Genomic DNA, 26,453 nt, shown 5'->3' with positions numbered 1-26,453 from the left:
GGCAGGAAACTAAATTCCCTGGGTCAGAAGGAAGGTTGGAAAGGATGCAGCAGTGTGCACTGCAGGAGATACATGCAAAGTTGCTGTGCCTGAGCTGTTTCCCAGTGTATTTCACAATAGATAATGTTTTGTGCTGTGAACCAGGCATAAAAGATCACCAAACAAATAGAAGTACAATTTTTTCACATTTAGGTCAACGTATGAAATTATAAGCTAGTTCTGTAATAATCATAAAAATGAACAGGATGGTTTCCTTCTCTGTTTACTTGTTACTTCCACAAAACCACTTGAAAACAGTTGTCTATTGTTATGATTTCACATAGTCTTGAAAAAAGCTATTGTGTCTCCAGATTATCAGTCCACCACTAGAATGTATGAAGTGAAGAGGCAGATTTGTGCTCCCCATTTCCCTGACTTTTCACCAGGAGCTGTTTGCAGCCTCACATCAGCCCAGCAGCCTGTGAGTCAAGGGCAAACAAGAAGGAATCTCCCTCAAGCTGACAGCAAGAGCACAAGGGCGATTCATAATGACTGGTTTTCTGTTTCAAACCTGCTCGAACAACTGCAGTCTCCCAGCTTGACGTGAGAGACAATGTTACTGAGATCATGTTCCCTCTGAGACGACCAAGAAAGAGGGAACAGCAAGGGAAGAAAGTGCTAACATGCTATAGGCTAAAAAATGTTGTAGAGAATATGCAGAGGGGGAAGTAAATGGAGAAGGATGGCAATCTAATAAATGGTCCAAGGAAGGAAAGACAAATAAATAATAATAATAATCATAATCATAGCCATAATAATAACCAACCAAACAAACTTCCTTGAAATGCAGGGCATGATTCTGGACTGGTATTAATCAACTAAGCTTCATTGATACCAGTTGGACTATGCCTGACTACACTAATTCCTGGCTGACCATGGGCAATGGAAAAGGCAAACCTTAATGAATAGTAATGAAAAATACACAGGTGTTTGACTGAAACTCGTATTCCAGAAACTGAATCTGCAGGTCTGAGTTTAAATCTCATTCTCCGAATTTCTACTAGCTTTTATTTCCCCGGCCCTAAGTGCACACTGCAGTTGTCGATATTGTGAGCCTCAGAGTCAAGACCCATCCACCCCTGAGCCACATCACATGCACAAATTGAACAGCAAATAAAACCCCTGACTTTTCCACATCATAAAAAATGACTGCAATGAACAACAACTGCTATCCTGCCAGGAGCTTCACAGAGAGGCCTCCTGCAGTAATCCCCCTCCCTGATGTGTCAGACATTGCTGGAGACCCTCTAAAAACTTTTCTCCTTGCTGTACCTGTCATCCTGATGGCAGTTTAATTATTTTTGATCTCTAATCTGAGTTGAATCTCATATAAACAAATAACAAAGAACAAAGAAGGCAAAGAATCATAGAATCATAGAAACATAATCTTTGAGTTGGAAGGGATCTTTAAAGGTCATCTAGTCCAAGACCCCTGCAATGAGCAGGGACACCTACAACTAGATCACGTTGCTCAAAGCCCTGTCCAACTTGACCTGGAATGCTCCCAGGCATGTGGCATCTACCCACCTCTCTGGGCAACCTGGGCCAGTGTTTCACCACCCTCATTGTAAAAAATTTCTGCCCTAGATCTAGTCTAAATCTGCCCCTTTTTAGTTTAAAACCATTACCCCTTGTCCTATTGCAACAGGCCCTGCTAAAAAGTCTGTCCCCATCTTTCTTATCAGCCCCCTTTAAATACTGAATGGCTGCAATATGGTGTCCCTGGAACCTTCTCCTCTTCAAAGTTTGCAGAATGCTCAAAATCTCTCTGAGAAAATGTTGAGTTTCAGCAGGGACCTGAGATGGTGGCAGATGGTGGCTGAGAGCCAGGTCCCCATGCTACCTGCTGTCTTTAGGTGTCTGCTATAAGTCAAGGCTCCCACCAACCACTCTGCTTTAGTTCACTCATCTCTTAAATGGGTGTAATTTTCTTCCAGCTCATAGTATTGCTGTGAAACTTTGTAAAGTCATTTCAAGCTTCATCAAAGAACAAAAAGACAGATACAAATGTCTATGAGCTCACACTTGAACGCAAAACATTCACATAGTCCCAGCTTGGTCAGTCTTCTGGGACACACTGTGATCTTGTTTGAACACTGAAGAGGGAAAATGAAACAGGTGGAGGAACACCCTCTTAACTTACATATCTTCTTAAAAGGCTGTGAAAAAGCTTTGGATGAGTTGGTCAATGAAAGGTTTTGAATGATTTGGACAGTATGGCCAAGAGGGAGAAGGAAACTGCTCCCCGTTGTGCCACTGTTGTGCAACATCATCTTCCCAAGCTCACAGACACAAAGCTGCAGCCCGCGAGTCTGTGGGAGGCAAGCTTGCTCTTGTGACCAGATTATCTCTCTCTGTTAGAATCTGTAGCTCATTACATGATTTTGGCTGTTGTGTTACTGGAGGCTACAGTTGTCAGCAAGGGTTAGTTTTCCAGAAAGACAGCCATCATGTAACACCATGAAAACTACTATTACAACCTTCTGCTCTGAAGGCACTTACTGCATCCAGACTTTGAAAACAAGTGTTGCATCAGAGAAGAACAGATAATAAAAAACATCGATCAGCCTCATGCCACATCAAATGCATGTGGCCCACATTAATCATCTGAATAAGACACACTGAAGTCTGAAGTGCCTTTTCGTGACAGGAACTTAGACCTCTCTACACAAAAACATATCCTATCTTGATATCAAGGAGCTGAAAAAAATCCTATTGGTGCCCATGGCTGTTTAATGTACCCAAGTTTGACCCAGACAATTAAATATTTTCATAACACCAAGAGCAATAAAAAACCCCATGCATAATCTTTTGGTTGTGCAATCTGCATGTACTTTGACCAAAGGCTTTCGTACTGCAAGCAGTAGGTGGCATGCTTAAAAAATAAATATTAATCTCAAGAAAATGTTCCCGTGCTGTTTTACTGCTGTTCTTAAAACTCAGATGGAAAACAATCTACCAAAGGATAAATGGAAAATGTTGAAAGCTTGAGTTCTTTAGATATAACTGAAATGAGATTTAAGTAAGTATAGTGAATCAGAAACTTCAGGACAGAGTTTTGGCCTACCAGAGAAATTGGATAATCCAAGCAGAATTCTAACCCCAAATTCCTGAACTGAATATGTTATTACTCATTGCACAGCAAAAAAAAATCATCAGCATCTCCCTTGTCAAATATGCAAGTAAGTGATTACATTCTACCCAAATTAATTACGCCTTGGGTTTCTGTTTGGGAAGACAAGGTATACAGTACTCTTCTCTTGTAGCACTGCTCTCTACCATTAAAGACTTGCTTCTTACTCTAAATCAGCTCCTTTCAGAGGGTGAGTGAAAAGATCCCTTTTGGTGGACTTAACAAAACTAGCAAGTTTTTGCTAAGTGCTTTGGGAGTCCTCAGGTTGAAAAGCATAGAGAAAACAGGAGATTATCATCTGAAAATGCCTGGAATGCTCTGAGAACAATGTCTGTCCCTGGGATTTATTTTGTTAGCTATGTAGGCAAGTGAGGGAGAAAAGTAACGTATTAACTAGGCATGGACCAGTCCCTGTGAGCTCAGCACTTTTGTCTGGGCGTGCAAAGGTAACATTACATTTGGTTCACACCAACGTGAAAATATGACACAGCCGCCTGTATCTTCCTATGCCATGGCTACATGATGAAAACCACTGGGGTTCTTGGAGCTTTATACTTCTGTTATTCTTCACTTGCATTCAGGAACTGATTTATTACTGAGGCTACAGAGGAGGAAGAGAGGAAAAGCTAAACATTTTGTGTGCTCTGCATCTGGCAAGACATAAAACACTCCAATTTCAAGCATGAGACAGGTCACTGACAGTGACAGACATGGCTGGCAACATCTCAGTTCAGCAGCAGTAACTCATCATCCGAGCTGAGTGTAATTGTCACCAGGTGTCAAGTCCCATTGTCTCCGGCTGTGGGGCTCCAGGCTCCCAAGGAAATTATCACATGAAATTCTCCTATACAATGTGGTTTTTGCATTTGCCGGAACGAACTGACACCAAAGCAAATCCCCTCTGCATTCCCTTTGACAGTTAATATCTCTATCGAGTCCTCCTGAGTCTCACAGAAAGCAGAGAATAAAGCAAACGAGTTTCTCCTCTCAGTGGCTGAAACTTGATCACTTTTATTCGAAACGGCTGAGAAATGCGGTAACTCGCGTTGCACCAATTTCTTCTGAGGAAGCCTTTGGAAGCTATTGATGTCTCAGGGTGTCACTGTGCCCTGCTCAGGAAGAATAATGCCTCTCCTCCAACTAACTAGAAAGCAGAAAATGATCCTGTCTCCAGTGTAATGCAGAAGATAAAGCAATGAATGTGAAGTGTCAAAAGCTGCAGTTTACGTATTTGTCTCATAATGGACCCTGTGCTGATACACAGAAGAGGATTAACAAAATGTAAGAACAAGCTGAGATATATTAATGCTTTTGACGAATCACAGGTGTATGTGTGAGGCCACACTGACCACCTAAAAACAGTCAGAAGATAATCAAAATATAAAATGAAATTAATTGTAGTTATCTCTTGCAGAATGACATAAATGCCAAATATCAGTATTGTGCATTTTCATGCACATTTCAGATTTTCAGTACATTTCCAGTATTAACTACCATCGCTACGTTAAGAATTCTGTATTGGTTGGAAACTTATATGTGGTATCTTTTCCACTAATCTTCAGTAGAATTTTCCTCCAATTCACATTAGAAGTTTATAGAGCCTTTTAAAACAATGGCGCCACTATGTAAAAAAATGCCTAAAATGTTCCTTTGAAAGGTCTCTAGTAGCCTACCAAGCTATTACTCTGGCTAAACATAGTGATTTCGCAAGGAATAAAGCTAATAGAAAGCCAAACCTTCTCTTTTACTAAGAGTTCTTGTGGAGTTGTATAACAGTAGTAGGGACAATATCTATTAACACTTCTGATATTTCTACAGTGGTGTACAAAGACTCTTTTCTTCACTTCTGTAGGAAAGAAGGAAAATTTCCCTAAAGGGTCCCAAAGTCAGGAACTGTAGCTGCATTAATTAAACTAGAAAGAAAATGTGGTTACATGTGGAGGGATGGGGGGAGATGACCCACCTCAGGAAGAAAGCCCTGTCCTAATTAGCTCAGTTTGGTAGTTTCCAAAGACTCTGCAAGTAGGATCAAAGAGATCTTCAAGAACACCTTAAAACTCATTTACCAACTGCCAACAAAAATACTCAGCTCAAAAACTGATGGAATTCCTAATGTAATTAATTACCCAGAGCTGCTTCTATCCTGACTATGCCTTATAGTGTACTAAGCATTCACAGTACAGTAGATGGTGACCTGATAAAGGTTTGACACAAGAACATGAACAAAGTGTTTCTGTTTTCCTATTTCCTTGCACTGAACAGCAGAAGTTTGTAGGTTGGAAGGGGACCTCTAGAAGTCATCTGCTCTAGTCCCCCACTCAAAACAGGTCCATTTAGAGCAGGTTGCTTGGGGCCATGTTAAGTGGGGTTTTGAATCGTCTGAGTCTCCAAAGATGGATAATTCTCATCCTCTCTGGGGCCTTGTTCCAATGTTTGACCACACTGATGGTGAAAACCTTTTCCCTTATATCTAATGGCAATTTCCCACATTCCAACTTGTGTCCATTGTCTCTCCCCCTGACACCAAGCACCTTGAGAAGAGTCCAGCTCTGTTTTTCTCCATTAGATAGTTGTACCCTCCCATTAGATAGCTGTCAACAGCAATGAGGTCTCCACTTAGCTTCCTCTGGATAAAGCCAGTTGTCTCAACCTCTTCTCATACATCATGAGCTACAGCCCCTCAACTGATCTTGTTCCATCAGGTCAATGTTTTCCTTGCAGTGAGGAGGCCACAGCTGGACACAGTACTCCTGACTGGAGCCAAATACAGGGGATGAACCCCTTCCAGAAACCCGCTGGCTGAATACACTTCTGCTCATACAGCACAGTATGCAGTTGGCCTCCTTTGGCACAAGGGCACCCTGCTGATTTTGATAGTTGGGGAGGTTTTTCTAAGAAGAGTGAAGAGAGTTCGTTTTAATCCTGCCCCTATAGAAGCCCAACATTCTTGAGAGATTTTTTAGCACCAGCTTCCTAAATCTATTATAACAGGATGGTTATTCCCAGCCCCATGTGAGTTTGCTGGCAGACACAGTTATTCTACAAGCAGAAAACAACCAGGACCCCAATAATATGTGAGCCATAAAAGCAATGCAAGCCATCTCTGTAATTATTTTCTGATGTTCAGAGATATATTTGTTCTCCTGCAGTTCTTTTCCTTTGTTCTACTTGAAACCATCTGTAGTAAAAAAGATTAGCCTTTGTGCCTATCAACCTATAATGCCCTGTTAAGCCAGCGGGAGTTTCAGAAGTGAATGAATCCTAGGTCTAGCCAGAATACCACTCTGCCTGCCTGCTTCAATCAGAAGAGTGTGATTCGTATCAGAGTATTTAAAAAAATCAAAATTGATCAGTATGAGAATCACTTGACCTGTTCCCCGCAGACTTCAGAAGCATAACGCCAGATTCAAATTTGATGTAACTAAAAACAAAATGTAGGTTATATGTAGGTTATATGAGACAGAAATTTTTTTAGAATACTTGAATCAAATTCTCTGTGTCCACTACTTCTAGGACTCCAACTATTTGTTTCTTTTTCTTTGCTAAATATTTCCATATTTTTACTTTTTTTATGGAGTTGTTATTTCTGCCTTTGTAACATCCTGATAAGATTGTGTTTTTCTTCAGAAGTAGCTTACACAGCATATATTAAATAATGATGATGAAAGTATACAAAACAATACAAAGTCAGATTTTGGTATTTTTACTTATGTTAGAGAGCATCAAATTCTAATGTGGAAACATGTTGCAGACAAACCATATTCAAGAGAAGTATTATAATTTAGATCAAATCCAATGTACACTACTGGTGATTTCTGTCTCAAAATTCCTATCAATACACTGTATCTCTTGCACATAATTAACCTCAATAGGAAACAAAAAAATGCACAGAAAGTAAAAAGAGCATAATTTTTGGATTTTTACAGATGTTTTTGTAGGTAGTAAATTTGTTTGAACAAACATTTCGGAAAGCTACAAGTTGTACAGATTTGAGTTGATTGCAAATTATAATACAATGGAGGAAAATTACTGTTGTTAAGTTTGTCTTACCTGTTCCAAGAAACAAGACGTGATATCTTCCGTCAGCAGCATTCACTCGATCCACAGCAATCTTTGTATACTTGTAGTCGGCTCCTATCCGGATGATTAATGGCCTCTTGTGTATTGGGTAAATGGGATTAAACATCAAAGGATGATTCCTGATGAAGGTCACAACATCGTCTGGAAACTCTTTGGTTGTACGCATATTAGGTGTGAAGGCTCCTCCTGGACACTGTAAGAAACATGCACAGCAATGCTTAACAATACCTACCATCTTTCAGAGAGTTTTCATCTCCAAGTCATTTACAAATATTGACAGATAGTTGACAAAGTAAGTTCCTGAAAGAGCACTTCAGACTCGGACTGAAAGTAATTATGTTCCAGTAACAGGAATGAAGTGCTTGAATGGCTACGCTTTGTACTCCCATCAATTCAGATAAAGCAAACACAAACATATTTTTTCACTTTCAAAACCCAGATTGATGGCAAAGATTCATACTTCTGGACCTATTCCCACATTCTTCATGCTTCCAAACTGCTTGTTGAAAAGAAAAAGTCCAAGCGATTGGTATGGGAAGATACCAAACTTTTGCAGCTGGTTTGCTATAGATTTAGTACAAAGGCAAAAGGTAAAATCTGTTATTAACTGTAATTTAGTCAATATCCCTCTAGTCATTATGTTGATTATGAGGTGGTGAAAGGGTCTGTGACTCATCTTGATTTGAAAAAACAATAATATGGAGTTGATGAGGGGGTTGCATGACAACTCATTTACATTTGGGAAGATTGACTATTCATAAGATCTTGTCTACACTTTCCCCTATGCCCGAGAGATAACAGAGGTCCATGAATACTCTGGATGCTTCTTTACATGTAATGAAGAACCATGCAAATTATCAGCCCTGAGGCATTCTGGACCTCATGAGGAAATAAAAACAATCTTAGAAATCTCCAGTGTTTACTGAGATTGAAACTAAAAGAAGACCATGGGAAGAAATCAGGAGCTCTGTCAGTAACTGGTACAATGTTCTGGATGTACCTATGCTAATTTACGTGGCTTTTTTCAGCCACCATTACCACACTTCTTATTGCTGGTCTTGAATGTTCATTTTACCCCTTACCAGATTTCTGAGCTCTGAAACTCTCCTCGGAGTATTGGAGCTATTCAGAAATATTTCAACATAATATTTTTCCAGTTGGAAAATGTTGATTTGTTCAATATGAAGCATTTCATGGAAACTTTTTTATTTTGATGAGGACCATTCTTACATCTAGGATGGAATTTCTGGTCAAAAGGCACAAAAATAGCTAGTAGCTTAGGGAAAGATTTACCTCACCTGACTTCTACTGTCTCAAAGTCAGGCATTTATTCTTATTTAGCCATCTAGGTTTCCTCTGTAGTCAGTAATTCAGACTAGATGCCCTGCTTTTAGATGGCTAAAATTGCATAAAATGAATCATACTTCGAGAAACTAGGAAACTTGCTGGGGATATATGAGTCATGCATCCAACCTACCTGATACAAGCAAACATTAGAATATGGCTCTTCACCTCCCAGGGGATCCCTCTAAGACCAGGCAGGAACGCCCATTCTACCCTTGCTGCTAAAAGCTGTTCCATCTATTGCACATAGCAAATTATTCATTGAGCAATACCAGGAACCAAGTAGAGAGGGGACTACAGCCTAATCCCAGGCTTTAAAACCAGTTTCAATTTGGATTTAATATTTATACAAAGTAGAACAGCTCTGGTAGGAATTCTTTAAAAATAACTGCTCTGGCATCAGAAAGAAGAACCAGAAATCAGCTCAGATATGGGTCCCTTTTCCCATGTGACATTCTTGACAATTGATTCTTCTGGTCTCTTATTTATCTTGAGGGTTTTGGTTTGGTTCTCACTAGAAAAGACACTACATGCTAGTCCTCTAAGAGCGCTCACAAAACTGAAGTCTGATTATCTTGTGTACTCTACCTCTTCCCTCTGTGGCACTTCCATCCACAGTATTCCAGGAAATGTATGGAGCTATCTGTTAAGATTAGCAACGAATGTTGAAAAAAGAACGTGTTCATAAATCTGTGGGCTATTAGCAAGATTATTCTACTTGGTAGTGATCTATGAGGCTCCAGTTCCTCTTCAGAGGGATTCTGTTTCATGGGCAGTTCAAATTAAACTTTCCTATCCTGCATAGCTGAATTAAAAGAAGGCTTTCTCTGATACTCTCTATCCTTCAATTCTTGACTTGGAGATCATATGAGCTTTGTCTGTGACTTCTTGCAAAAATGTCTGTGCTATAGTTCACCTCAGTATGACCCTGAAAACTTACATTATATCATTGTTCTCAGCAAAGCCTTAACAAACATCTTTAATCAACTAATTCTTTTGCTATCCCCCATAAAAACCAATGAAAGCAAAAGATGTTACTGAAGAACCCTATAAGCTCTCTCTTTCCTGGAAGGATTGAATGTGTATCCGTCACACCTCATTCAGGACTTGGCTACACGATAATTACGTTCACAGTTGATCACCATGCAGTTAGATTGCAGAGAGAAACAGACTGCTTTAATTTGCAGCATATTCCCCAACATGCTGTAGGTACAAAAACTATTTCTGTAAACTCTGAAAAATCGAAACTATCCTCAAACATCACCGAATTTAGTAGCAAGCTGCCAATTATGTAATTTTTTTTCCTTTCTTTTTCCATAAATAAGTTTTACTTGTGGAGAAATAAGAAACCGTTGGTATTTAGTGAAGGGCAGGCAAACACTGCATAGTTGATCACAGCCAAAAGGACGTATTGCTTTATTTAATCCTACTGAAGCTATATATTGTTTATCCAATGTACTGCAACACAATGAACATTCATTTCTGTCCAGAGGTTTAGTCTGAATATCTCTTTAGGCAACTGTAAAGTAGGATTTTCCATGTCATATAAAAAGGCATCCCTGTCTAGTTCGGCATCCCAGAAGTTGCAAGAAACCTATGTTCCAGAGGAAAGGCTCATGCCCCATAGTCTGTAAGCATGGTTATTCAAAGTTAACCCTTTGAACACAAATTCTGAGTAGCAAAAAAAATATCCATGTCCCTATTTTTACAGATGCTTTGACATAAGTGAAAAATAGAGTTTGTGGCATGCATTTAAAAGTGGAACTTTTTGGCAGTGAAATAAAAGCAAAGATAATCAAGTCCTAGCTTAGAAAATACACCTTTAAGATGCTGCCTTGTGGCTGAATTGTAAGGAAGCACAGAAAAGCCAGTGATCAGAAAACCAGCAATGATCATCTTAAAAGAATCTCTTTTGGCTTTATTTTTTGTGTGAGCTATGATCTACAAGTTTATCTTCAGAGTTCATTTGGGACATCTGAAAAATGTAGATAATTACTGTCACCATATTAAATCCAAATCTGAATTTTCTTTTTCCCTTTCTATAGTGCTGCCCAATTTCTTTAGGCCCATCTGGAATACCTCATAAACCTCCATGAGGTGAACCAAGAATAACATGGCAGTGGTTGAGGAAACACATACAGATAGAATATTCTGAAGAAGAAAGAAACTCTGAAATGTGACTAATCACAAGTGTGTGAAACTTTCTGTTTAAATGGGCCATTTATTTTCTTTTTTTTGTAAAATTTAAACTTAAAGCCTCAGTAATCTCATGAGATTTGAGCTGTATGAATTAACTGCAAAGAAAGAATAATGCTAGCATTAGACCTTAGTGGGATATCAGGTATTGACTAGCTAATTCTAGAGATCTGGGAACATGAAGCCCTAAATCTTACAGCCAGTAATAACTGCACTAAAATCTCATGAAGAATTGTGTAAAACGGAGAGCTATTCCATGTATCTGAGCATTAGTGTACTAGAGAATAAAAACAAGATCTACAGCACAGAGACGAATATGAACAAAATAGTGATACAGTTAAACGTCGTTGCAGTGACTTGCAAAATTAAAATAAAATTTAATTTCCTGCAATAAATGGAAAAGCAACACAGTGTTAATCTAAAAAAACTTATAGCTATATTGTTGAGAGATGGTTTATGATTCTGTGCATACTTATTTAATTCTGATACTTAATAAATTGTGAGAAAACTTCACAGAATTCAACAGAAGTCCACACTACCATATTTCATTTAGCAAATATGGATTTAGACAAGATTCTAATATAGAATTTCTAGATTTCTAGAGTAAGTTCATGTATTATTCATTAAAGCTAGAAATGTTAGACTTCATACTTCTGCTAAATCTAAATTAGAGATAGTGGAAATAAGTAAATAAATAAATAAAGACAGAAGTGTAATTTTTATACACCATAAAGGTGAAAAAAAAATGTTTAAAATCTTTCATGGGACATTTTTGTAAAAATTGGAAACAGAGCTAGCTCTAATGGCGTACGGAATTTATTGGAAGGTTATTACTAACCCTCATACAGTAGAAGAAAGTCCTGAAAAATTTTCAAGCCATACAAAAAACTTTATTAACAAGGAGGACTACTGTGAACTGGTTGGCATGAAAACTCATCTATTTCTAGGTCTCTCTTTTAATATTCAGTGCCTGACAGTGTATTAGACCCAGTCAAATGACAAGTCCCAGAAGCCTTGCTCTCCCACTACATCTCCCAAGCATCCCAGTAGAGCTGCAAAACTTTAAAGAACTAAGGAAAATCCATACAAGCTGAAGACAGACTTACAGACGTTTGGATCTGGGCTGTAGAACATACTCACAATGCTGTCTTTGTATGTTTATTTTTACTATCTTTTGCTCAAAACTACACACAGAATGTAAATGCACATGTAAGCAATATGTCTGCCATCTAATGAAATAATTCTTACCACCTTTTCAGCAGAAATAGCAAGAGCGGTTTGCACTTTGCACGACTTTTAATTCTTTCTAGAAGATTTCCAGATACTATGTGATTTGTATGGCAAGCTGAGAAGAAAATAAAATTGTTCTGAGCTGTAACTAAGTGTCATAGTCACATATAGTCCATTCCCCTGGAATACATAATATTTATTTATGTATTAAACAAAGACAAGTAATTGGCAAGCCTGCATAAACATCTTTGCACTTACGGTGCCAGGTCGCGGGTATGGAATTCTGCCCTGATATGGAATCAGCTGGTGGTTCGGGCCCTCTTTGTGTGCAAATGGCCCATTGAACACGGTCTGGATGTCAGACAGGTGATACACACACACGGCTGAGCCTTTAAATATGGAGCTGGAAGACAGTAGGAAAAAGTTAGTATTGCAATCTACCAACTTCTGTATAGCTTCTCCATCGTTCCGCATGGTCCAGTGATGAAAGATACTTTTAAAATAATATATTTAATACAATGTAATGCTTCTATTGCATGGATTTAATACATTTAAAATCAACTAATCTAACTTCCTAGTATACACCACTACTCCTTAAGATCTAGCACCTTTCTGAACAGTGAACTGAAAAAAGAGGGAGGAAGGTACTACCCTACTGGTGGAATAAAAAAATTTCCTAATGTCGAATATAAAAGGAATATAATCTGGCCCCAGTTAAATCAATAGCAAAATTATTGCTGACTTCAGTGAGACAAGAGTTTTATAAACTTTGTACTGCCAAACACAGCACAGGTTTCCAGAACTCTCTACCAGTATATTAACCACAAGACCTCCATGAGCCTCCTAAAACACATGGCTAAAATATTAATCAAAACATCCAGTGCAATTACAACCGGTTAAATTATTATAATCAGTTGCCAGCTTTTCCAGGCAAAATGGGGACAGGTTGTGGCTGTAAAGGAATTACTCCTATACAGTCCTCAAATCCACCCACAAAACTGGTCTTACAAAGACCCTTCAAGAGGGTTGAAGTTTGATGCTTCCCGACAAGAACCCTGGAGTTCACCTAGGAGAAGGGCCTGTTTTTCCACTGCTCTGGGTTCAGCAATGGTCTCAGACGTATCCTCGGACACCACAAGCCCTGAATGGCCACCACCACCTTGTGATGATGGAGGGCACTAGAGGAATAATTTCCAGAGTGATGCTAAGGCTGACTGGAGTGAATTAACTCCTTTTTTTTTCTCTCACTCCGTATAAGGTTTGGGATATTTATCTTAACAAAGTGGAAACTCCATACAGTTTGAAACCTGCCTGATATTAACTGTAGGATGAAGATAATCCAATAACCCTCTGTTTTCAATTGAAAAAGAAAAAAAGCACCCCAGAAAAAAACGGAAAACATAGAGTCTAAAGAAGGAAAGTGCAATCCACATTGCTCTCAGCTACGTCTGGATTAGCAGGAGGAACCTTTGAGATAGATTATGAAGTTTGTGGAAATTTTAGTAGGTATTAATAGGTTTTAAGAAATTTATTTAATCTTTCCAGATGTTTTATGTTAGATTTACAGGAGATTATGCCACCAAAATAATTTGCTTCAATATTACTTGGTTTCCTTCTGTATGGTTTAGATAAAAGTACTGATAGATATTATTTGCTGGGGTGTTTCTCTCTTGTTACTGTTATGAGTTGGAGGTCTACAGAGGTGAAGATAAAGAAACTGCTACGGAGTAATAATCATGATTGCTGTGTTTAACTACGTAACACATTCAATCGATAGCCAAGCAAAGGGAAACAAAGCATAGACCATGTCGTTCATGATAACAGAAATGCATGAGGTATAAAAACTTCTAGAGAGAGAAAACAGCTTGAGAGCCAGGAAAAAATGAAGTTTTCTCTTTGTTGTCACCTTATATGGTCCTGTGATTCAAACCTCATTTCCACTGCAGGAATACCAGGAGAATTAGGTAAAAGTGTTTCCAGTTCAGGCATGTTGCATCCATAACCTAATCATAAGTTTGGTTTTATTGCTAAATATAACCTCAGCGTTTTCTCTTTTTGTGCAGTAGGAATCATAAAATGTAGACAGCGCCAGATGTTTACAAGTTATGGGGTTCTTTTTTTCCCAATTAAATACCATAAAATTGTATTTTCCTGGCTGGTTCACACATTTGAGAAAGCAGATCCCTGGATCCACATGAAAAAAAGACAAAAAAGTGTATTGCGAATTTTTTTTTTTTTCATGCAAGGATTTCTTTACTGGAAATTGCCATTAAAGGAATTACTAGTAATAAGTTAAATAATTTGCTAATCTGATCAAATAAATTAAATGAAATTTAAAAAACAGAGAAAAACCTCTTTGAAGGTAAGTAAAAACAGATAAATAATACAGGATAGCATGTCAGAAATCAGTAAGCAGTAACCATTTCTGTACTGTATACTACCACTATGTGGTGAGGGAAAGAGAAATTAAAAAAAAATAAAGGTAGAGATGGCAGGATCTGTTGGTCCACCTGTCGGTCTACCTTTGTGGAGACTTTCAGCATGGTAAGACCGACTGGTACTTCCACTGCCCTTGGGAGCTTGCCGAGTTCTTTCTAAACTGGACAGTAAGTGAATACCTCTGACTGATAGCAGGGAGCTTAAGGCTGCAAGGAGGTGATCAAATGCCATATAAGCTTGTGTTTTCATAGCCAACTGAAGCTGACATGGGTTATTTGCCATCTGTGCGATCATCTGGCAGCTGAGAGACTGGAAATTATTTGTATGAATTCATGTAAGAATTCCCGGTTTGATCCATCAGGGTGCTGGATGTCCTTCAGTCGGTGCTAAGTACTCTCAGATGCCACATGAATTCACTGCATTGAAGCTGCTCCGCTTCCCGCTGCTGAATGGTAACAAGTGGCCCTCCACAGAAATGTTTTCCCAGGGCTAGCTGACAGTACGTCAGGGAGCAGTTCGCTCCAAGCAGCATAGCTCTGACAGCCGGCTGAACATGAGCCGGCAGTGTGCCCAGATGGCCAAGGTGGCCAGCAGCGTCCTGGCCTGTATCAGCCATAGTGTGGCCAGCAGGAGTAGGGAAGTGATTGTGCCCCTGTACTCGGCACTGGTGAGGCCGCACCTTGAATCCTGTGTTCAGTTTTGGGCCCCTCACTACAAGGACGTTGAGGTGCTGGAGCGTGTCCAGAGAAGGGCAACGAAGCTGGTGAGGGGTCTGGAGCACAAGTCTTACGGGGAGCGGCTGAGGGAACTGGGGTTGTTTAGTCTGGAGAAGAGGAGGCTTGAGGGGAGACCTTATCGCTCTCTACAACTACCTGAAAGGGCGTTGTGGCGAGGTGGGGTTGGCCTCTTCTCCCAAGTAAGCAGCGATAGGATGAGAGGAAACGGCCTCAAGTTGCACCAGTGGAGGTTTAGATTGGATATTAGGGAAAATTTCTTTACCGAGAGGGTGGTCAAGCATTGGAACAGGCTGCCCGGAGGGTGTGGATTTACCATCGCGGGAAGTGTTCAAAAAACGTGTGGATGTGGCGCTTTGGGACATGGTTTAGGGTACATGGTGGCACTGGATTAATGGTTGGACTTGATGATCTTGAAGGTCCTTTCCAACCTTAGTGATTCTGTGATTCTGTGACATGGATACCAACAGTAACGATACCGAGACTGTTACTCCTGCATGCAAACAATGGCTGCAGCAGACACACAAAATTGCACAGAATGGCCTTGACCACAAACCATCATTTTCAGTTTTCATATAGAAAATTGGGCAGTTCAGACAGGCAATTTTCTTCACATCTCTCCATTTACCTTGATGTTGTAAAAATTCCATACACAAGCGTTGTTCTTGGGTTATCTGTCTCTAAAAGAAACACATCCTCTGTAAGAAAGAAAAGGAAAAAGAAAAAACATTTTGAATACCAATAAAACCTTTATTTTTCAGTTTAATTAATGACTTTATTCCTGTTGAAGTCAACAGTAGTTTTGTCTCAGACTTGAATGGGAAAAAGCAGACTTATCGTATGAATGGACCATATGCATAAATGTAGCATTTGAACATTCAAGAACAGTTTTGGAAATTAACTCCGTGCCATTCAGCCTTATGAAGACAGAAGGCAAAGATTTTCAAATATGTTCAGGATCCATGTCGCACATTTCTCTCATCTGTATCTCATTTCAGCAGGTTGTTCAACAGTAGGCAAACATTTAAGTTGCAGTAGGTCAAAGAGTTCCCACAGACGGATGTAATCCAGAGCAGGACAATTAGGTGTTTTATTGTCCAGTACACACTCTAGATGCTCTCATTAGCTCATTTTCAACATGATATGAATGACACACAGTTTTGCAGTGAAGACATGGAGAGATGTAAACCTCCCAGCTTCTGCTGTGTAGAGATTTATTGACTGCACTATGCAAGACTGTACTTACTCACTGAACTGAATTTGCCCACCTTTACCTCTGATCTGTTGGGTTTTTTTACACTTCAGTGAAAAATACTTTAATCTCTGTCAATTTCTCCTTACAAATGTTTTTAATAACTATAATCAAGCTACCTCTTAAACTTATTTTACAACACACAAAAAGACTGAACTGTTTGAGCTTTTCATCATAAAACATGTTCTTTAGCTTTCCATTAATTTGTGTGGCTCCTTCATTAATGCTTTGAAATTTTTAAACATTCTGTTAAATGTGTCAAAAGCAGAAGACTGCACCATGCAGGACTGGCAGCGTTACACTCTTCTACATTATACATGAATTTCCAGCTGCGGTTGTATTCTTACTCTTTGCTACAGGATTGTGCCGGGACTCCAGGATGAGAACGTTGTCTGCTATTCTGTATGGTCCTCCATTTTGTCATAAGAAAACTAAAAGCAGTTACCCGACTGCTCTGTTGAAGAGGAGTGGGCTGGTAAATCACAGCTCTGAAAGATTAGTGGCTGTGGCAGCACCAGGAGGCACTGGGAACTTCTGAAAGTCTGTCCTCCAAGCACCTTGCATATTCTGAGTTACAGCAAGTTAAGATCTGCTCCTAGGCCTATCAGGTTCCATCAAAACCTTGAACCAAAGCAAGCACACCAAATATTTGTAAAGATATAAAGTCAGAAAGACTCTAAATCCCATGTTCTATGATGAGAATCAAGAATAATGACAGAGAAATTACAATGGAGAGAAGGTCAGAATCAGATGTAGTCCCAGTGGTGAGGCCCACTAGCTATTTATATTATTTTATATTCATATTTATATTCATATTTATGCTTATTTTTATAGTTTAGTTATATATTGATATTGATATTGATATTGATATCAATACATATAGCAGATCTTCCAACACCCGAATTTAGAACTATGACCTTGTATGTCACAGCTGTGGACAATATAGAAATCGATGAAACTTTCTGTTAATGTTGTTTGGCACTTCTGTATCAAGACATGCATCTATTAATTCCTTATATAGCTTGTGATTGCTATATAGATTATTCACTGAACATTTATTCATAGTAGTATTGCTGGTGCCAGTAACAGGATTTATTAGTATTATCTTGAACTAGCAAATTGAGGCCTCTACCCAGTGAACAAAAAAGACAATCTGTATTGCAGAAAATCTGTCTCTTACACAGTGGCATAAGAAACAGTTTCAAAGAGGTGTATATTAAAAAACCTCTGTCACAAGCCTAACTAGGATCAAAATAACAATAGACTTCACTTACATGTTCCCTTCCAAATATTAATTTTTTACATATACAATTCCTTTACATAGTCAAGATTAATTACCTTCATTTCAAAGATAATGAAAATTACACAGTGAGATTAATGAAGAATTTTTTCATTTCCTGTTACAAAACTGCAAGAGGAATTTTGTAATGAATTTCTACAGGGACAAAATTTTACTTTCAACAACTTGACTAAGGAGCTGTATGAACATCAATAATTAAATATTCACAGGGTCCAGGATTTAGATAAAACTTTTAAGGGATTTTCTTGCCATACCTAATTCATCAAAGTACGTTTCTGTTCCATCTTCATCCATTACTGAGCACACAAGTCTTGCTTTCAAGAATGTTGTCCACTTGTTCACGAGACTACGCTGACCACCTGTGTCATTCTGGAAAGGAATATTATTTTCAGAAAAAAAAAACCCAAGACAACTAACATTTCACTAGGCTTTCTCACATTTTCCTCAGGTTAGCTGGTCTCATCATCTAGACAAATATTCTGGTATATTCAATATGAAAAATAGATACAAATAAGCCTAAACCAAATCCCTTCATCTAAACACTCCAGATACAGGAAAAACAAGAACTCGTTTTCTGAGCAGAGTTTCTGTGCTGCGCTAGCAGGCTTCAGAGGGCTGGGCAGTAGATTTGGTGCAGCAGCAGTGTGTGTAGGCATGATTGGAGAGGACTTCTTTGTTACTGACACCTAGTGTGGTGAAGTCCATGCTACCTCTAAAAGGTCTAACAAGCCTATGGAGGGATGTTTCTTCTAATCCTGACAACACTATACCTGCATCTGACCTAGTAAGCCATGCTGCCCCATGAGATGGATGTTCTGAACTGAATTCAGAAATGATGGCTAGCATGGGTCAAGCCAGTTTTGCACTGTTGCAGGTCCTGCTAGCTTGGTCCACAGCTGGTAATCAGACTTTTTGGGTGACCCATAAAGGGTATTTTGGGGGGGGGGTCTTTCTTGGCACCACTGAACTAATATATTTGGCCAGTCTCAAAGGTGTTGATATATGAATATTGATGGTATACAAGTATATAAATATGACTGTCTCAGATTTATTTTCATTGGCTCTGGGATTCTGCCACTGACTTTAGTGTAAGTCTAACAAGATGAGGCCTTTCAGAAATCATCTGGGCTTCATTATAACAGTAATAATGACAAATACAGCTATAATTGTGTGAAATGTCTTCTTGCAAAATACCCAAAAAGGCCTTTGGGCACCCTCATAAAAATATGGAAAATGGAGATTATAAAAGAGATCACATGCCTCATCATATTGTTTGAGAAGGAGTTTAACACAGTCCCAAACATGCCCTCACACCCATGCACAACAACAACACAAAGCATCAAATTCTAAAGAAGATCCAGATTAAAGAGCAGGAATACACAAACGCTCACAATTATCTTCCTGAACCTTTCCAAAAGAAGGAATGAAAAGGCTAGCAGTAATTGTTCATTTATAATTTACAGTCATTTAAAAAAATCCATTTCACCAGAGATATTAATAGCTGCTTCAATAATTTTCCATCTACAGTTGATTATAGGTACAAGAAAGGAAATACAGACAATGAGGAGTGCTGAGATCGTAAATTAATCACTGCACAGGAGTAACCATAATGCCTGAATTTCATTTTCCTGTGCACTTTTTTGAAGCTAGGCTCACATATACATCAATGTAAGAACTCAGAAAGGACAGATATTCTAAAAATAAGAACAATATATGAAAGTTAAATTAACCCATTTAAAAACTTGGCTCTGATATTTCCAATGTGTTTCAAAGATTTTGAGTATGTTTGTGTGCATGTGACAGACCTCACTGTCTTATAATTCAGTTTTTCTAAGCAAAGAACGTACTTCATTCGTACAAAGTACATCAAATTTGGAAATACAACACTGGTAACTATTCTGAGTCAGTCAGAGTAATACGCAAATTCCTGAATCTCTAAACTTCCATATCACTATAAGTATAGCCAGATATACTGGTCATGGTATAGCCAGGTACACCGTGTTCAGATCCTAGCTGTGTGTTCAGTAAGAGTTTTACTTAATTATGAATGTGGAAGCTGAAACAGGAAATTTGTTTTGAATATAAATCAGAGGCTTTTCAATCAGTCAGTCTTTTAGCTTATCATGTCACACTAGCGGTTTGTCCCAACAACCTGGAAAACCAAATAGTTCTTACTGGGCATATTCTTGCAATCATTGAATGAATTTGCTTTGTGCTGCCACTGTTGTCTGTGAGTCTCTCTTTGAAGAAGAAGTAGATTTTGGCATCATTGGGGTCGGTGCCATCTGGGATAACATGAGCATCCACAAAAATAGGCTCTGAAATGAAACAGTATACCAGAAAAATGAAACCAAAAGATGTATCAATATAAGCAAATAATGATTTGGCAGTTACTGACTGCTTCAAGAAAACGCTATATAATGCATATAGAGGTGCTGCTGTGTCAGGTTAGGCTATATGCTCTAGCCTTGGGTGTGGATATACCGAATATCACCAGGTAAATGGCTTCTTGCTGGCACCCTTAAATTTCTGCATCCTCACATTTTATCCCACAGCAGATTTTTAGAAAAAAGATTCAAATACAGAAACAAGAGTATTAGAGTACTGCAGGGATTCAAAGACTTCGAGGAAGAAGAGGGAAGGATCAGTGTGTTATCAGGGGCACTTAAGGAAAGGCTCATTGAGGCAAAACATAAAAGTAAGCTGCTAAAAGACTTTCTACAGAGTACCTACAAAAAAGGTACTTTAAAAATGCATAAGAGAGGAAAATAGCTGTTGGAACACTGGAAAAGGAAAGCAGAATATGCAAATGCTTGAACAGCATTTGAGTTCATATCAGAGGTTGATAAACATACAAAACACTGTAAAGGAGCACTAGTGTAATGTAAATTGTAATGTAATTTAAAATGTACATTATGACATCCAGGTGACTGCACTAGTTTCTTGCAATCCCTTATTAGGCAACCAGCCTGGTGTTGGTACCCGCAGAACATATGTTTTGGCAAATTCATACACTTTCCCTTGAACAGTTTGGTTCAGTCTTAACGCAGAAAAGGCCATGAGGTGGGGTGACCTAAGAGGCTGGCTCATGTAGCGAACCCTTTATATCTGTGTATTGTCTACAATATGTATTTACACACATTTCTTCATGGTTCAACTTCCTAAATTAAACTCAGAGAAAAGCTCCTTAAGAGACAAGCTCTTTATTTTACACAAAACAAAGCAGAGTCTCTGTGAAACCCATTAAAAGCTCTGGTAAAACTAAGGCATCTCACCACTCAGCCATTTGGAGTTGTGCTGGTCGGTTCGCACTGCATTCCTCCTGGTCAGACTCCGAAAAATGGCCGCATCCGTCCCCATGAAATCAATATACATTCCTGAAAAAAGCTCTTCATCTGAAAAGAATTGAAGTGGAGGGGGAAAAGCAAATGCATTGTTATGGCTTTTGGGAAGATTACTGATCTACTTTTATTTTAAACTCGTCAACTCTTTATTTACATAGGAGTCTGTACAGATATATATTGGGTCATGGCAATGGGGTTTCCCTCTGATTTACAAAGACACAATCTAGAACGCACAAGATTCATCAGATTTTTCTTAAAGACTTTAGGGAAATGCATAATTAAATGCAACAGCAGAACTGCATGTGTGGTGAACTTTTCTTTGATATGATTTAGTTGCTCAACTTTCACTGCTAAGTATCGTTGGAAAATCAGTCTAGAATTATCAAAAAGAATCACATTCAGTCTTTTAAGTACATACTTCAAAAAAGTTTTTTTGTTATGGGAGTAGACAAAATGACTGGGCTGAATTTATTGCTGATGTAAACTGGCACAGCATGTATCGCAGTCAATGGATCGGTGCCAATTTTTACCAACAGTATTGCCAAGGCTGCCCTAGGCAGCCTCAAGCTGACTTCAGTATTGCAGAGGCCAGACAATCATATTATTGAACTTGACACAGAGCAATATGGAGCAACAATTGCCCCCTTTTATGTACTTGATTCTAAGTATAGGGTCATATGCCTGAACAAAATTAGACACGCAACTATTACATTAACAGAACTATGAACTTCTGCTCCCTGCACAGGGCTGAATACTCAGTCCATCAGTCAGGATGTATATCTGTGTTTGTGTAAGTCTGTGTGTGTGCATAAATATACATATATATAATTATAATTATAATTATAATTACAGATACTATCATTTTCTGCTCTGTGAATAGCCAAGTAATTTCCACTGACTAATGACAATGAAACCCCAGAGTAGAAAACAGTAGCTAAAATAAACTCTAACTCTCGGAGTGGGAGTGGTGGCTGAATACATTCCAGTACAGCTGGGTTGTTTGACTGATGTTTTTGTCTGAATTCCTGGACTACCCAGAGAGTGTGGTCAAGCTGGCAAGAGTCACAGGTTCAGAAGCACTTGAGGCTATTTTTACGTTCTCTGTGTGTGTGTGTGCATCAGTATGGAAGACTATTGGCTCATGAGAGAATTAAAACTCTGGAGATTTTGTTTTTCTGCTGCTGGCTTGAGCCTGAACTGAACCCCTGCAGAGCAGCCAGCAGCCACTCTTCTGCTCTCATCTCTGCCAGCGATGACAAGATTCATACACAGGGGATTTAAACAATGAATTCGCCGCATGTTTGTGAAGCATTTACTTCCTGAGCAGGTCTTGACAGAATGATGTTAGATCCATACTGATTTATAACTGATTTTGCATATCGGTTTCATTGCTCAATCCATCAGAGCTTTATTTTTATGAAAGAAATTGGCTGAAAAAGATCAGGCTTATGGTTCACACTAAACATTATATACAGTCCTATGCACATACACATAGGCACACACTTTAACAATAGTACTAGACTATGTAATTTTAATCCTATTACATATCAACACTATTAGTTATGTCTTAAGCATTCCCAGTGACTACTTGCTAACCACGTATCAAATGATATCTGTCAGCTCCACTTCCTTTTGGTTAAATTCTTAAATTCCACTCAGCACTTGGTCTGCACAGCACAACTAGTCCACACTACTCTTTGTTATTCAGGGAATTACTGAATTGATGAGGTATGTCTGCTTTTATAAATATCTCAGAGTCTTGGTGGGGAAAGAGACATGCATCCTGCACATTAGTTATGCCAAGCTTCTTCAAAGGACATTTTTCGTTGCTTTGATGCAAAAGTGTCTTTGTACAATGGCAAATTGTACCAAGTTCAAATTTGTTTTTATAGCATCACTTTCTTCTGAAGGGTGAATCAGCTTTCCTGCTGTATTCTGGGCTGGTGATGCCCAAAATTGTCAAGAAATTGCAGCTATGTTTAAAAATGGTTCTTTTGTTATGGAAGAGTTACCCCGCCTGGACATATTTCCTAACTTCTGAAGGGAGGGGAAGGAATTATTCCTGCAGAAGAATACTCAAAGGAGAGTCCGGTACATGGGCTCAGTCCTCGCATTTTAAGTTGGGCTGTGATTTACAAAATCTTCCCTTTTCCAGCATGAATATTGAGGCTAAACTCACTCAAGCTTAATGTTTTTGAAATGACTGGACTTTGTAGTAACAGGGAGAAAGTATAAAACTCAATTTGTGGGACTCTTTTGAAAAAGAATGTGACCTTTGTGGAATAATTTAAACTTTGTAGGTGAATTATATTATGAAAGATAAGTCAAACACTAGGGAAGGTCTCTCCAGTCACATAACTGAGAGATCAAGGAAGATAACATAAATTTTACTAAGATGAACAAAGCTGCCATAGATATATTGTAGAAAAATTTCCGCTTGCCATATGTACAGTAATTCAGAAACAATGTAATGGTGCTTCATAAAATCCAGAAGCAACAAGGAAGCTTTATCTTTTGACAATTGATTCACTTAATAATACCATAACAGGAATGAGTAGCAGTGGATTAATTCATCACTGATTTGAACAAATATTTTCTTTACACAGTGAATATCTGTAAATACTGACCGTAGATCACTAATACAATAAAGGTATAAGCGCAGCCAAGGTTCAGAGGGGTATCTAGGTAGCATTCTTAAGGTGCTTCAGGTCATACCTCTGTGAATGAAATTACTTGTCCTTTGTACTATATGTTTTTGCAGTTAGGAATCATTAAAAAAAAAAAGATAATTTATATTTTGAACAGACCATGTGGAATAGACTGTATAACATTTCCCTTAAGCTCCATGAGACTCAAACTTTAAGGGAAATATCTGGCACAATCTGTAATTGCCATTGATTTCAGTGGAAGATGAATGGTACTGAATGACAGAAACACTGAACATTTTTCCCTTGTAAACCTTGGGTGAAATATGCAGTACCTGTGTGCACTAAGTTTTATTGGCTTAGAAACCCTGAAAAATCTGTGCAACTGCTGTTCTCTTCATAGCCAAATATATAAAAAGGAGTAGGCACATGTTGAAAAATCAAGGCTTTGGCACTAGAAGTCTGTGAATATGCTGCAAACGTGGAAGGATGCGTTACACTGAGCATCTATAACGTGTCTCCTTGTTGCGGAATAAAAAAAAAAAAGTTTCTTTTACCGATAACTTAGGTTGCACAAAGCCTATGCCCCCTTTGCTTTTCCACTTACTTAGGTGTGCAGTAGGCACTGAAGCAATTCTTTGTATGGGATATACCTCACAGTCACTGAGTACAGTCACCACCAATTCACAAGAATATTTGAAGTATGTCAGTTGTATCACTTTCTGGCTTTTCAAATGGAAGAAAATTGCAAAATCGGCTGGGTATAAAGCCAACTGAAGAATGAAGAGCCTTGCAACAGCTAGTGGGCTCTACAGCAGAGATGACAACAAAAATGAAATTCAAAGTAACTAAAGTCTTCAGGCTTTCTTTCCCTGGCTACTCTAAGATATTACAAATAATTAAATGAGACACAAGTGCTGTCTAGGATGAACAAGGTCAGAAACTGTTCAAACATAAAATGCTAGACAGGGTAATGCAAAGTTGAAACTAACCCTGGGAAAAATGTGTAAGCTGGAAAAGGGACAATCTTTTGTTTTCTATTTCTTTCTCTCTCCCTTTCAACAGCTTATTTCTGCATTTCATTTGTACAGCTACCTTTAGCTCCATGTAAACCTTGAAACAAGGACGGACCCAACCCTCGCGCGCATCAGCCACACACAAGGTACTGCTGCTTAGAGGCCGAATCATGTGTCCAACTCATTTCAAGCATCCCATCAGTCCACACCACACACGATCATATGGGTTTAGACCTCCGCAACTTGGATTATTTACTTACTGATCATAACAGACACCGTGTTCACGTTGGGGTTGAAAGAACAGCGTCCCTTTCCCGATTCACACTTGGAGTCGATCTTGAAGATTTGTTCCTGCAATGTAGATTTGTGTGTCACTTTTCATTTCAGAAACCATCAGACGTAAAGTGATTATTATGCTTGGCTGTTTCCACCATTAACAATACTCAGCACTGCTGGGCACTTTTGCTGTACTATCAGCAAAAGTTTAGCTTTCCTATTCAGAATTTCATCATCTTTTTACATAACTTTTTTATGGGTACCCAGTTATTTTCAAGACTCTTGTTATAAATTCAAGACACTGAAACAAAGAATTTTCCCTCTAGCTCAGTTACACTTTGGAGATGTTGACTGTTCTCTGCAATAACATCTGTGGAGATTACTTCTCTGTTTTTGAAGTTATTTATCCTTTATTTGCTGAATACATAGTGATACTTATACCAGTCTAGGACATTATAATAAAGGTACTAGAACAATAATTCATATTAAATAAAAATCTGTTATGATAACTGTCATTTTATGATACTGTAAATCATTTGCTCTTTACTGAGCTATCAGACCTCCAAAATCCCCTAAATCATACTTATTTTCTATCTCTTGGATGGCTCTCTTGGAATTCTCTTGGAGCTCCAATACCATAGTGATAGATGATTTATCAATATTTCTTGCCATAGCCTGAAATCTCTTGGAAATTTTTTGCTGCTTAGGAATCTTGGTATGGGGCTTTGGTTATATTTTATGTGATTTATAAATAGGAAATACAGTTGGCAAAGCAGAAGCTACCCGGACTACAGCTTGAAATGCAAACAGTCTAAATATCTTTAGAAAATTCAACTGTCTTGGTACACCTCTTCTCTTCTTTGTTCACAGCAATACTGAAGAGTACAGTACGCCAAGCTAGAAGGGACTCTTGGGTCCAAGTCTGTTCCTTAAAAACTGCAGTCAGTAATGGCAGAGGCATTGATCCATAACACATTGACTCATATACCAAACAGCTTGTTCCTAGCCTCCTATAACAAACTTCTAATCTTTAATAAAAGGCCAAAAGACACAACTGCAAGGAAAAAAAACACTTCCAAACTTAAAACATTTCTGTTTCAACAGAAAAAGGTAGCTGAAAAAATTCCAAAGAAAGGCTTCTGTGATGTAGATGCCAATGTATTAACTATTTGATTAAGGGCATCAACTCTTTATATTCCCTTTAACACTTAAAAATAAACCATAGGGGATGCCACACATACCACTGAGCAGCCATTTGGTGACAGCAAATTGGAGACTCCAACAACCTGAAATGCGCAGTACAGCAGGAAGCTTTAATATCCATTATCCCCTATCTCTTTTCCCCCTCTTCTGTTTTACCTAATTTAATCACAGACATCTTATCTGTTGTTTCAGAAATAAGTCTTCTAAACTATCTTAAAACAT

The 26,453-nt window shown here is 38.5% G+C and overlaps 1 protein-coding gene across 1 annotated transcript in view; it reads right to left on the bottom strand.

Annotated features, from left to right (window-relative positions):
- The window catches only part of SEMA3C (semaphorin 3C), a gene marked incomplete at its 3' end in the record, with an annotated part of 118,719 nt that overhangs the window by 15,264 nt on the left and 77,002 nt on the right, over nt 1-26,453 (bottom strand). The window contains exons 5-11 of the mRNA XM_082014286.1: nt 25,013-25,103; nt 21,023-21,142; nt 19,923-20,065; nt 18,002-18,116; nt 15,824-15,893; nt 12,281-12,425; nt 7,223-7,445 (exon numbers count right to left, since the gene is read on the bottom strand). Coding sequence (XP_081870412.1) covers nt 7,223-7,445; nt 12,281-12,425; nt 15,824-15,893; nt 18,002-18,116; nt 19,923-20,065; nt 21,023-21,142; nt 25,013-25,103 — 907 coding nt within the window. The remainder of the gene's footprint in view (nt 1-7,222; nt 7,446-12,280; nt 12,426-15,823; nt 15,894-18,001; nt 18,117-19,922; nt 20,066-21,022; nt 21,143-25,012; nt 25,104-26,453) is intronic.

The sequence above is a fragment of the Phaethon aethereus genome (genome assembly GCF_964289735.1).
Source record: "Phaethon aethereus genome assembly, chromosome: 1".
Taxonomy (NCBI): Eukaryota; Metazoa; Chordata; class Aves; order Phaethontiformes; family Phaethontidae; genus Phaethon; species Phaethon aethereus.
The sequence above is the reverse complement of the archived record's forward strand: the minus strand, read 5'-3'. Positions and strand labels throughout refer to the sequence as shown.